The following is a 13,456-nucleotide window of genomic DNA, read 5'->3' as shown; positions in this document are numbered from 1 at the left end:
ACAGGGCCCTTGGCAGCGCCCCCGGCGCAGAGAGGGCGCTGCAGGGAGGCCTGGCGGCCGGAGGGCCTGCGCCACTGCCAGGACGCGGAGCCCTGCCTGCCCTCAGGAAGTCCCCGGCAGAGCTCGCAGCTGCGGCACAGCGGCCTCCGGGACTTGCGTCTCGGCTGCAAGCGCCCTGTTTGCCGAAACCCTGACCAAACGGTCCCGGTGAAGCATCTGGACTTCGGGTGGCCCCGGGCGCCCCGCTGACCGGCCAGGGGAGGTGGGGCGGCCCACGTGGCCAGGCCGGGCCCCGCGTGAGCCGCTTCTCCGGGTCACTGCTGAGCCAGGCTCCGATGCGGCTCTGCCTGGCCCTGGGCGGTGTTCCAGGGGCCCTCTTGCACGGTACCGTCCTTTGGCACTTGGGGCAGCCCCTCGTCTTCCAGGCTGCTCAGGGCTCTCACGTCCAAGCCCCTGCTGTGGGTGGGGTCGGGGGAGGCCCCCAGACCCGGTGCACACTGCGCCCGGCACTCGGCCGGCCCTCCGCCCGCAGTGACTCCGAGACTGTTGACCTCCCAGGTGTTTGAGCTGGAAGTTACATTAAAGTGAAGTCGTTTGAAAGAAAAAAGAAAAAGACCCTCATCATTTCCCAGGACAACTTAATTACGGTGCCTTTTCCTTTTGTTCTGCATCTTTCCCCAAGGGCCAGTGCTCCAGCATTAAATAAAACATGTCACACGTGCCGCACACGCTTCAGGTGTCAGGCGCGCGGCCTCGCTGGCGGGAGGTGCTCCTCCGCTAACTACGCCCAGCACGTCCCTCCGACGAGACCCGGCGGTGGCGTTCTCCTGGGGGCCAGCTCCACAGCCCCTGTGGGGTCACCACCCCGACAGCGGTCCTCTCTGCCACCCAGCAGCTGGGGGCGGTGCTGTGGTTTTACAGGCTCCTGAGCCGCGGGTTCTCACCCGGGGTCCGGGACCAGCAGCGCCCCCTCCCCGGGGAGCCTGCCAAACCGCACTCAGCGGCCGGTCCTGAGTCAGACCAGGGGTGGGTCCGCCCACCCCTCGTGCGAGCCCTGGGGTGGCCTGGGCGCTAGCTGCCGGGTTCCGTGAGGTTTTAAATTCAGTCTGTCTTCTCTGTGGAAGGGTGGCCACACACTCATGACACGTGAGAAGCAAAGCAGCCCCGTGACCGTGGCCCCGGCAGGAGCTGTCAGGCGGGAAACTGCATTAGCCCTTCGGGGTGTTTCTCTTTTGATGGGGAGTTCATGTAGGCCGGACTGGTTTAGACACCACAGGGAGTGTGTGACTGGCTGACGCTGCGTGCTGACACTTGGTGGCAAGGGGAAGTAGTCCCCGGATAGGCTGCCTCTCCCCCGCTCTGGCCACAGCTGTCACACTGTCCCGTCAGCCCTCAATCTTGCTGAGCGCGGAGCCTCTCCACTTCTCCGCTCTTCATTAGCTATCGTGACCCCACGGAGTTAGGTCTTTTCACAAGTTAAGCTCCAGCTTCTGAGTCAGTTCCGCCGTAGTCAGCCGTTCTCGGTGCCCCCGGACGGCCAGCGTCCCGAGAGTGTGCTGACACCAAGGCCCGGCCGTCTCTCCGGCCTCTCCCTCATTAAACAAGCTGAGAACCAAAGTGTCACGGACTGCTTCTTAGCACCTGCCTGCTCCACGAGCCCCAGGCAGCTTCCCAGAGCCCGCTTTCAAACTCGGGTGTATGTGTGGGGGGGGGGGGGGGGGGGGGGGACAGCACGTGACCTTTCTGGTAGGGAGGAACCCTCCGGGCCAGCCCTCCCTCCCCGAGGCCCCCTGTGCCGCCCCCGTTGGAGCCAGCTGGGCTGAGGAAGGGCTGTCATCCCACTGACGGCGGGCTCGGTGCCGCCTCGTACGCATGTCCAGGCTGTGCCGGTGCCAACCCCGGAAACACGGGGCGCGAACAGCTATTAATTCCCAGCCTGTGTGCGGCAGGTCCTTGAACGTGTTGTCACGGTGGTCGAGCAGCTGTAGGAGGCTGACTTGTCTCCATCAGCTGGCCTCTGGCAGAACTGGTTTCCTTACACACGGTTTCCCTGAGGTCACGGAACCCACAGACACGCCGAGGCCGGGCTGTGCACGGCTGTGCTCTGTGAGCCGCGAGGGTGGCGCTCAGTGAGGGCTGGCTCCCCACGTGTCCCGGGGAGAGCCCTTTGGCACCCGCAGCCCCCGGTGGGAAGGGGGACCACCCAGGTCCACGTGACTCACTGAAAATGAGCCCCCAGTCCCAGTCCACGCTCCTCATCGTGGGAGGCTGGGGCGCCTTCTGTTCTGGGGTGTGTCTTTGACCAAATACAGGAGGAAAAATGTTTTGGAATTGCATACACTTACATTTTTAATTATGGAACTACTACTGGTATTTTTCAAAGTTGTAAGCAAGGCAAAATGACTGCCCCCTCCTTTCTATGCAGTAATGCACGGAGCAGTACTGACCTTCAACCCGAGAAGCGCCCCTCAGAAGCAGAGGCCATGGGGTTCTTCTTGTCGGTGACAGACACGGAGGGCCCTATGGCGAGAGTCACGGCCCAGACCTCTTGCTGCAGCTCCCGAGTGCCTGCGGTCCCCACCACGGTCCTCAAGCGGGCTGGTGTCCGCACACGCGCCGGGCACACGGCTGCAGGGCACGCTTTCCTTTGCGCCCGCACACCCAGGTACACAAGGTAGTTACTAGAAAGTAGGGAGACAAACGCTAGGGCTTTAATCCTCTTAAATTTAAAAACAAAACATCAACATTTGAAATTCGTGGAGTTTGAGGAAACGGCAGTCCTTGGATTTCGAGGAAGTCCTTCTCACGGGGGAAGCCCTTTAGATCGCCAGTGTCTGGGCGAGCCAAGACTTAAGCTTTTCTCCGAGGAGACGAACAGACGGCAGAAGCCGACCGTCCGATTCTTGCGGCAGAGGAGGGCCGTGAGAACCACGGAGGCTCCCACGCCCACGCCGCACCTCCAGAGAGAAGCCGGCAGTCGCTCTTGCCTGGCGGCCGGGCGGTCATCGTGACTGAACTCACCCACGTTCTTCGCCGAGGACACGCAGGGTTTCCACTCCCCGAGCGCCGTGCCCTCCCCGAGCGCGGCGCAGTGGGCCGAGCGTTCGCTGCCGTGGGCAGCAGAGCACGCGCCGCGCTAGCGAAACAGCACGAGTCCCCAAGACCTTTTATTTGTTTAAAATAGTTTGAAGCCACCAGAGCAGATACAGCATCACTCGTGACACTGCCGGGCCCAGTGGCGTCCCTCGGCCTGTCCCGTGCGCGCGTGAACACTGGACAGGTACCGGGAGGTCCCCAGACAGGCTCCCAGGTCACAGCCCAGGAGCGCGGCTGTGCCGCCAGCCTCGTTTCCCCCGTCCAGCCGCGGTCACTACGGCTTTCCACCGAGGTGCGGGGAAGGGAGACCAGCCGCGCCAGCCCTTCCGGAGGTGCGGCAGGCGACTGCCGCAGGGGGCTAGGCCCCCTTCACCACCCCCACCAGGGCCGGCCGCAGGGTGCGCCCGTGCAGCTTGTAGCCTACTTTGTTCACCAGCGCCACCGTGCCCGGCTCCTGCCCCTCCGCCGGCGCGTGGAACAGGGCCTCGTGCTCGTAGGGGTCGAACTTGGCACCCAGGGGGTCCAGCCGGAGCAGGCCGTGCTTCGTGAACACCTTCTGGATCTGCACCTCGGTCATCACGAGCCCCTCGTAGAGGTTCTTCAGGTGGGGGTTGTCCTCCGAAATCTCCTCCTTGGGGACAGACTGTGTTGCCTTCTCCAAGATGTCTGCCACCTCTAGCAGGTCCTTGCAGAAGGCCTGAATGCCTAAACAAAGGTAAAGAAGGACATTGGCATTCTGTCCACGTCAACCGAATGGGCAACTCGAAGCTGTCACTTCAGTGGCTTGACTGGAAAAGATGCAGAAAAACAAGAACCGTCTGAGTCGAGACGGGAGCTAATCAGGCATGAAGACTGGCAGCTGGAAATCGCAGAACCATCTCACGGCCAGCAGACCGGGAAACGGCTCGTCCGTCCGGCAGGCCCCCCGCCCCCCACGACCGCAAGGAGCTGGGGGCCACACCCTGGCGGTCGCTCAGTGGCTGTGTGACCTTGGCAGCCCGCGCCTCCGCTCCTTCTAGCCGCCCGCCCAGGGCAGCTCTGCGGAGCCCTGCGCGCTGGGAGTGCCCGCCACGGCACAAGCCCTTACCACTGCCTGGCGGCAACCGGCAGGCACCGTGGGCCGAAAGCGCCCAAGGCACACCCCCAAGCCGCCCCCTTAGTCCAACAGTAGACAGGACATGAGGAAAGCCACTCGAGACGGTGTGTTACGTAATCTTTGCGGCTTCCACAGGATGCCTCAGATGCCAAATGGAGTCAGGCATGCGACGGCACTCCACTGGGGCCTGCCGCCCCCCCCCCCCCCCGCCCCCGGCCCCTCACGCCGCAGTGACCGTGCCTGGGCTGCTGCTCCTCAGGCGCACGCGGGGGAGCGCCTGCCCCACGGCTGGCCCCCGGGCACGCGCACGCTGGCGGAGCGGCAGCGCTGGGCCATGCTCACCAGCTACGTGACGAGTGCAAGTCACTTAAGCCTCAATGATCTCAACTGTGGAATAGGAAGGACAGTGACAAATGCTCAAACACAGCATTTTAGGAGACTTTAAGTGGCATCTGTGTCACTGCCGGTAATGCTAAGGGGATGGACGCCAGACGGGCGGACCGGCCGGGTCTCAGCGCGGTCTCCGTGGAGGAGCAGTGGGCACCGCACCCTCCCTCCCCCCGCTGAAGGGACCCTGCTTGCAATTCCGAACACCAGTCACCACCCCAGCGCCTGCCCTCACGGACTTTACTGCTGACACATCTGAAAACGGGGGGGGGGCGCCTTGGCCCATGTGGCTCAGTTGGTGGGAGCGTCATCCTGCAAACTGAAAGGTTGTGGGTTCGATTCCTGGTCAGAACATGCCTGAATTGGGGGCTTAGACACCAGCTGACATGTGCGAGAGGCAAACCATCAGTGTTTCTCTGCCCCTCCCCCCCCAGTCCACAGTCAGTAAGCACGTCCTCCCGTGAGGGTAAAAATAAGGACGAGGGAGGGGCTGCGTGTTTAGCAGCCCCCGCCCCCCGGGTGTGGGTTGGGTGTGCTGTCTGGTGCACCTGTCTGCACCCCCCGCCTGGCTTCCCGGGCCCGTGTCTTCCCCGACCAGCACCACGTGACGCTGGGAGTTACCATATAATTTTGCCTCTTCCACCAGTTTTTGGGTCCTCTGCCTCAAGTTCTCAGTATCTGCCAAAGCTCGCTTGTATTTCTCCTAAAAAAAAAAAAAAAAAAAAAAAAAAGGAAACTCATGTGAGTAAAGCATGGAACAAATTCAAATTCATAGGAGAGCCATTCGCTGTAACAAACTCCACGTCAAAATACAAACATCTGTTACGGTGTGGGAGGTTTTGGACTACAAACAGCTGCGGCTTAACTTAGAATAAGTTACGCCTGTGTCACTGTTTCTAGGGAGCGGGGAGTGAGATGTCGAGGTGCCAGCTACTTATGTGGCCCCCAGGGCCATGCTTACTCAGCGGACAGCCGTGGGAAGAAGAAAAACAGACTTCCTCGGGTCCCTGCGGCCTCGTCACGCCTCAAGGAAGGGCCATTCACTTCCGGGGCAGAGTTCCCGACTTTGGGGACTCCCAGCACCCCGGTTCCAGCCAACTCACTGCAGCTCCCGCGCCTGGAGGTCTAGGAGACCCACACGCCCGCACGGACAGTTTCGGCCTTCACCTCAGCGCAGGGAGAGAAGCCCGCCGATGACACCTGGGTGTCTTTACCGCTGCCCAGACGCGGCTCGGTTACAGTCCCTGTGCCACCACCCGAATCACGGGAGCGCCCCCCTTCCCCCTCTGACCTAACCTCGCTCACCCCCGAGCACTTCCACACATGACCTGTACCGGCGTCCTCCGGAGGGGAGCGGCCTACACCCTGTCTGCTCCCGGCCGTCCCTCGGGCAGCTCCTGTTCCGTGGCTAAGGGCCAGGCCGCCAGGGAGGGCTCGGGCCCTGGCCCTGGCCCGTGGCACCAGGTGACCTGAGGAAGCTCACTCAGCCTTTCTGTGCCTCAGTTTCCTCCTCTGTGAACAGGGATATTACCAGGGAACTCATAGGATGGGTGTCAGGACGGTGTCGGCACGTGACAGGTGTCTGACACTGTCGTTCCCAAACCCCGAACAGATTTTTGCCACCTGTGCTGTGTCACGCAGGGGGCTGGTCCTCACTACCGACTAGCTCGTACAGCCCCGACCTCCCCACCCGGCCGTGCCCTCAGACCCAGCCGAACCAGGATGCCGAGTACTCTTCATCTGCCAAGACCATTTTAAGTCTTAACTCAGTCTAGTCCCCGCAGCGTGTGAAGATGAGTCTCAGGCAGAACCAGGGCCACAGAGGACGCGAGTTCCAGTTCCTCTAGCAGTAACCTGCTACAGGGCCCAACAGTTGTTCCTGGACAGACGGCTGCACTCGCTCTCCCCCAAGGGCCCGCGGGCCTTACCGTAGCCTCCTTCAGCTGCTCCTCCAGCCTGACCTTCTCCTCCAGGAGTGTCTTCTCCGTAGAGGGAGGGTCTGTCTTCTGCTCACTGTGCCCCACGTCCTCTTCCAGGTTCTGGCCGTTGTTCTTCTGTTTTGTGGCCGTGCACAGCAGCCGAGGGGCGGGCCTGGTTCAGAGTCCGCACAAGTCACAGGTATGATTTTTGAAATCTGGGATCATTAAGACTATTTGCTATTGACTTGTTAGGGGGAGAAAGGATTCCCCCTGGATGTAATAAAGGCAAATCATGTACGACACACAGAAGCTATTCATAAACCTCCCGTCACACAGGCCTGAACAAGTGTATCAATCAGGGGCCTCGAGCTGCGTTGCTGCCGCCTCTTCCTCCATCCCGAGTTACCCCCGCCCCCAGGCCTCCCACCCCGAGCCAGCGGAGCAGCCAGTCTCAGAGGGGAGGCCCAGAGCCGCTGCCGAGCACAAGGACGGATGGACATCGTAGACACGCTGCCACAGGGTACTCGCTATCATGCAAAAAAACTTGCCAAAGAACTATGGTTTGGATTTAAAAGTGGTAAAAGAGGAACCCCGTGCCGTGGGAGGCTCAGCATAGGCAGACATTTCTAGCTTCGGGGAATGGAAACCATGAAAGGCTTCATGCAGAGGGGCTCTGAAGGACAGGTCCGAGGTGGGCGTGCAGAGCTGGGAGTGGGCATGCCAGACCCCCTCCGGGAAGAGGGAAATACTTGGAGAAGGAGCAGAGATGGGGAGGTTCAGGGGGTGTGCAGGGGAATAAAGGACCTTTAAAACTAGTCCTGGGAGTGACTCAATGTACTATCCACTCTGATCCCTACAGCCAAAAGGTTAAGTGATAAATCCAAGGTCCCAGAGCCAAGAGTAAGTGACAGAACAGAAATCTCGGTCTTTAAACCCAGATTTCTTCACCTGGACCAGCGCAGCTTTCTTAATTATGCCCCAGCCCAGTCTGAACAGACTACATTCCATTTTCTTCCCAGATTAGAGGATAGCGCCTCAACAGACAACAAAACCATCAGCACACAGGACGCACGAGGATGCTGACAGCAGTGCAGTTCAATGACGAGCAGGAAACGCCGTGCTCACATGCAGCCAAACCGCTGCTCCCGCGACCTGAGCACTGGGCGAGAAATGCAGCACAAAAACAGGTCCCCAGATCCCGCGTCTGCAGATGTGGTCTCAGGCAGAGCGGAATGAAGTCTTGTTACTCGGGGGGTGGTGAAGAGTAAGCTTTTCATTGTATGTGTATTTTTGTCACTTAAAAAAAGAAACCTGTTTTACCTCCTAACAGCCCATCCATGCAGCACCACAGCGCTGGTCAGAGAGGACAACCGGGTCGCAGAGCCCAATGACCCTAAGCGCTATGGCTGCAACTCAGTTCTCTTGGCTCCCCGACTTCAGCCTCTTCCCACCAACAGACCTCAATACGGACTGGCCCTCTCTCTCCTGGCATTGCTTCCAGATACAAAGTTACAAACTACTGGGGCAAAAGACCTTTATACTCAGGTACTTCAGGTGGGTCTCTGCCCTTTTATTCCCGTGTTTTGTTTATATAATTCATTACGGTAGCAATCACGCTCAATCCCCTTTCATCCTCTATAATCTCGGCCGGCCCGCCTGGGCTCCCCGGGGGGTACGTGGGGGGTGCGCTCCGCGAGCGTAAGGACCGGTTTGCTCTGTGACCCCCGCCCACTGTAGTCATTGCGTCGGTCTCAATATACTCCTCTCCCCACGGCGGGCCAAGCTCCGTTGCGCTTCTGACCTCCGATGCAGGAAAAGGCGGAGGTGGAACAGGAACTCGGGGCGAGTGGAAAAAGCCCGTGAACGGCTGACCCGAGCCTCGATTCCATAAACTTTCCGGGCGAGAGCGATGGAGAGCCAGCCTTGCGCTGCCCGGGCGCCCGCGCCTGGTTCTGCGCGGCCTGGCCCGCGGTTCCGGCAGTCCCAAGGCTGAGGCTGTGCCAGGGCGCGCGCACGTGTGGGCTGTACACTGACCTGGAGACACGCGTGCGGGGGTAGGCGCCGGCCTCCCGCACGCGGGGCGCACCGCCCCTTCCAGTCCAGGCCCGCGCGGGTGTCTGCGGCCCACGACGCCTCGCTCCCAGGCCAGACGCGGACAAGGTGGCACTGAGGAGCGCACCCTTCGGCGGAGGGCAGCCAGGCGCCCCTTACCCTCTTACCTAAGAGACAACGCCAAAGCCGGGAGGTTGCGCCGCACCAAACTCACGCACCGAGCCGCCATGACTGCCACCCGCGCCAGCACTGTGCACGTACTAGGCATGCGCAGATGCCGCTAGTCCGCCCCTCAGGGCCCTGGCAACTCGCGCAGACTCTGTGCCTGCTACTTCCTTTCAGCCAATCCGAGGCCGTATTTCCTCTGATGGACGAGCAATAATCACCAGTAATCGTGGGTCACGGTGGGTGGGCGGGGCCTGAGGTTTCCTTAAGCCTCCTGACGAAAGGAGGTGAAAGTTGCAGGAAACAGTGGGAGGAGACTCTCCGTGAGAGGGGCGTGGCCAAGGGAAGGACCAATGGGGAGGGAGCATATGGGGGCGCCGGAAGTGCGCAGGTTTTGGTTTTCTATTCGAACACCCCAGGTCTCACATCAGACCGCCCTTTGCACTGGGAGGCGGTTTGGGGGCGGGGCGGGCACTCGTCCTGTTCCCCTCCCAGCCCCGGCTCCTGGCGCGGTGCCGGGCGCACAGTGCCCAGCGTCGGGTCACTGCAGATAGGCTGAGGGCAGAAGCCCTCGCACACGCACCAGCGGCTGGGTTAGAGGCAGCGATTGGGGGGCACCACCCGCTCCGGCTTCGCTCGGAGCTGGAGGACGGGGCGGGGCAGGAGCAGGTCGCGGTTAGAGCCCTCCGTCGCTTTCCGTACTTTTCGTTAAAACAGCCCCCCCCCCCCCCCGGGAAACACTGCAACAGAACGTTCTCTGGAGTTGTCTGATGGCTGTGTGCTGGCGTTCTTTACACCTTTCTAGCACCTTCAGTTTTCTCAGTAATGCACGAAGCAGAGCAAAGTAAGAACGGGAAAACTTCGGAGAGACAGTTAAAGCTCACGAGTCCGACGCTTCCCTGAATCTGACAAAAGTCAGCGCCACTGTACACGTGCCACGAAGGAGCCGAGGTGCTGGAAGGGAGGGGGCCTCGGGTTCTTGTGTCTCCCAGCTGCCGTCCCTTGGGGCGGCCCCTCCGCGCTGGGGGCGGCCGCGGGCGCTCTGGCCGGGCTCCTGCGTCAGCACTGCCCGGCCTGCAGTCCGCTCGGCCGCGACCCGAGGGCGGGAGCCCGCGGTCGTCCCCAGGGCGGAGGGTGGAGCCCGCGGCCTCCCGGGTGCAGCGCTGCTGCTTGTCCGGTTTGTGGCGCCCAGACCTGTTACGACGCTTCGCTCCCCCTGAAGCATTCATTGTGTTGAATGAATGAGCACCTACTGTGTGCCGGGCGGGCCCTGTGCCACCTGCAGAAGGCAAACGGCCAAATCGGGAATTTTGGACGTGAAAAGCCGCCGTCTGTTAATTCATTAAGGGCCTGGAGGGAAAAAAGGAATTAGGACTGTTTGGGGGTGAAAGAGCGTAAACACAACCGAGCAGGACAGGGTGGGCCTTCTTTGGATCGTGACGGAACACACGGGCTGGAAACCTCTGTGCGTGGCTGGGGGAGGTGGGGTGTGACTGAGCAACAATGAGTTCCGGATCCTTTGTTTAGGAAGGAATAATTATCTGGTGGTTAGGGGGGAAAGTGTCCTAGTCTCTTAGAGATGCAAATGGAAGTATTTACAGTGAATTGCCACGGTGTCTGTAATGGAATGTGCTTTATAAATACTCTGGTTAAAAAAAAAACAAATAGAATAGGAGAAACACAAGTAGCAAAATGTTGGCCATGGTTCAAGCTGGATGACAGATACTGTGGAAGTTTGTGTATCTTTGGAATTTTTGTAATAAAATTTAAAACACTATGTCACGTTCATTGGCTGTGACCTTGATTGGGCAGCTCACAAAGCTCTTAGCTTTGATATGCTGCCTCGTACACCCGGGGTCATATTACTTACTGTGAGGATTAAAAGAGATACAAGCACTCCTTTCCTAACTCTTCCTGAGGCTCGGAGGAAACCAGACGGGCGTCCTGCTGTAGGGAGCGCATGGAGCAGCGCGGGCAACCAGCAAAGAGTCACAACCGCTGTGTCCCCACCCAGCCAGCCAGCCAGCCAGCCAGCCAGCCAGCCAGCCAGCGGGCGTCCGTGCCCCGCTGGGCGCATCCCTGCTGGTCTCCAGGTCATTCCCCGGATCCTTACCCCAAACTGGGATTTCCCTGAACAGAGGCCTGCCTATGCTGCCGCCTCGTGGCCACATTGGAAACTGCTCCGAAGGGAGATGGGGCGGGGCGTACAGAGGCATCCTTTGGCTTCCGCTGGTGGAGAGCTCCCTCAGGGAGGAGCTGACCCCCCTGAAACGCTGCCAGGATCTTTAGGCGGGAGAAGACATCCTCGAGGGTCAAGCATTGGTCTTCAAGCTTCCACTGGGAAGTGCCACGTGCTACCTGTGCTCATATCTCAATGCCCAGAGCCCCGGACGTGCCCCTGAGTTCGCCTCAGTAGGGATGACGAACCTCAGGAGGGAGGCTCCATGAGGTGTGATCACAGGGAGGCCGCGTGTAGCCACACGATCTCATGCGAGCAGGAGCTGTGAGAACGCAAATTTCTCTTGCCTTGATTCAGCAGTCCAGGCCAGCCGCTGCCCTGGCGAGCTCGGCCCGCACGGGGCACAGTCTTTTTGCAGATCTTGGCAGCCTGTGGGACAAGCCGCACCTGAGCTCTGTGCCCTGCAACCCCACAGCGAGGGTCCAGCATCCTCCCCACAGGGCGGGGCGTTGGGGCCGGGGCTTTGGGGGCTGGCTGGGAGCTCTTCCAGCGTAGGAGGCGTCTACATAAAACAGCCCCACTCTCGGGGCGAAATGCCATCCTGCCAACTCGAGCATGGCTACAACTCCGAGGTCTACAGCGGCCTTTTACACATGTAATTCTACGTAACTGCTGAAACAGCTCTTGGTGGCAAATACTGTTCTCCCCCTTTATGGCTAAGTGGGTTTCCTTGGGGCCATGCACAGGCGTTTCCAGTTAGAGGGTGACTCAGGACCTGAACCTGGGTGTCTGCACCTCAGTAACGGTGTGACTTTGAACAGGCCGCCTCTTGCCCCCGAGCCCCAGTTTGTCCCCTGGAAAGGGGGCGGCAGTCCCCTGCTGGGCCCGGCTGGCAGGCCCGTATGTCTCGGAGCGAGATGGCCCTGGGCCTCCAGCAGCAGCAGCAGCAGCAGCGCCCCGCCCCGCCCCGCCCGGCCGAGCCAAACCCTGCCAGGGGCTGCCATGCAAGGAGGGAGTTTGCCGTCACGTGCAGGGAAGTGAGGTCCTGGCCGGAGCAGACCGGGGCGCCAGGAGCAGGGTGTCCACCCTCGGCAGCAAAGCCAAGACGGGGGCCTGGCTGAGCAGCGCAGGGCGGGCAGGTGGCGCTGTCACCTCACCACGGGCTGTCCTCCGCTGCGTGTTGTGACAGAGACCACGTGCTCCCTGGGGCTGTGGGGCGGGGGAAGCAGAGGGGAAGGTTTGGGACACTGACAGGTGCTTGCTCCCTGGGGCTGTGGGAGAAGTCCCTGTGGGGGGAGCCTGAGCCGGGACCGGGGCCAGCCCACCCAGGAGGAGCGGCGGCGGCGAACCCAGCCATGGAGGAGAGGCTGGGTGGCAGTCAGTGCTGACCCACCGCCCCCCAACATGGAGCCTTCCGGAGGCGAGAGGGCGACACTTTCCCACCCGGAGGAGCTGGGACTGCCGTGAGCAGCCCTGGGGAGCAGGGGACGCACAGGCCGTGGTGTGAGGCCCTGGTCCTTCAGTAAGTGCTCACCCGCAGGGGGGTCCACCAGCCACGATCCTGCTGAGGGGGGGGGAGTGGCCCCCACAGGCGCCTGGTGACCTGACTTCCCTCCAGCAGAGACGGCTGGGCTGCAGCCGGGCAGTGTGCAGGGCACAGGGCAGGAGACCCCGGGCTCTCGGACCCCCGGCCTGAGCGCAGACGGGGGTGCCGTCGGTGGCCGCCCACCCCCAGGGCAGACGGGGAGCCTTGCTGGGCTCTGAGGGAGCCAGGAGCAGAAGCCCTGGACCTGTGTGTTTAACCCCTGAGGCCGTCCCCAGTTACACCAGGAGGAGGTGGGCTGTGCGGGGGGGTGACCCCAGGAACGAACCACTGTCTCTTCAATGTCCAGCTCAGAGGTGGCCGTGGAAGTCCAGGAGCCAGCAGATGGCCCTCCTCGCAGAGTCCCGGGCCAGGGCCAGTGGACAATGGGGCAGAGTCGGGGGTGGCAGAGTGGGGGTCCGCTCACCACTCAAGGGTCTCTGTCAGGGTCAACAGCCCATGGGTGGTGTGGGGCTCATCGGACTTTCCGCTCATGCTCATCCTCCACAGTCAGGCCACATGCCGGCTCCTCCCAGAAGCCTCTCTGGCCGCCCGGAGCCTCCTCGAGCTCAGCGGGGCCCGCCTCCAGCCAGGCAGTGATGGGGCCACGTTGCCATTATGTATCAGCGGGCGATGGCTGCATTAGCGCTGCGTAACAAAGGAGCCCGCCCCGAAGTCGGGCAGCTTCTTACAGGCAGCAGTTGTCCCCCTCGTGGCTGCAGCCAGTCTGGCCGAGCCCGGGGTCGGGAGGGCGTGGCTGCAGGCCCGGACTGGTGTCAGGTCTCTTCCGTGTGTCGGGCCTGCGTCCGAGCGTCCTGTGGTCCCAGGGCCAGCGAGGTCTGAGAAACGGAACCAGCTCCTCGGGGCCCCTGCCTGCCTGTCCGTACCCTCGCCAGCAGCCGGGTCCGTCCGCACAGACCCCCTTCCGTCGGGGCGTCCTGAGCAGTGTCCCCTCTGCCCTCGTCTTCCGGATCGCTGTC

At 61.5% G+C, this 13,456-nt stretch overlaps 1 protein-coding gene across 1 annotated transcript; it reads right to left on the bottom strand.

Moving 5' to 3' along the window:
• Positions 1 to 3,135: 3,135 nt before the first annotated feature.
• On the bottom strand, positions 3,136 to 8,857 carry LOC114489973 (grpE protein homolog 1, mitochondrial-like). Its single transcript, XM_028503861.2, has 4 exons — positions 8,718 to 8,857; positions 6,508 to 6,670; positions 5,201 to 5,282; positions 3,136 to 3,801 (listed from the first exon to the last, which is right to left on the bottom strand). The coding sequence occupies exons 1-4, from the start codon at positions 8,816 to 8,818 to the stop codon at positions 3,455 to 3,457; spliced, it is 693 nt and encodes a 230-aa protein (XP_028359662.1). The 5' UTR covers positions 8,819 to 8,857; the 3' UTR covers positions 3,136 to 3,454.
• Positions 8,858 to 13,456: the final 4,599 nt, after the last annotated feature.

The sequence above is a fragment of the Phyllostomus discolor genome, chromosome 1 (genome assembly GCF_004126475.2).
Source record: "Phyllostomus discolor isolate MPI-MPIP mPhyDis1 chromosome 1, mPhyDis1.pri.v3, whole genome shotgun sequence".
Taxonomy (NCBI): Eukaryota; Metazoa; Chordata; class Mammalia; order Chiroptera; family Phyllostomidae; genus Phyllostomus; species Phyllostomus discolor.
This window is presented reverse-complemented; position numbering and strand designations above follow the sequence as displayed.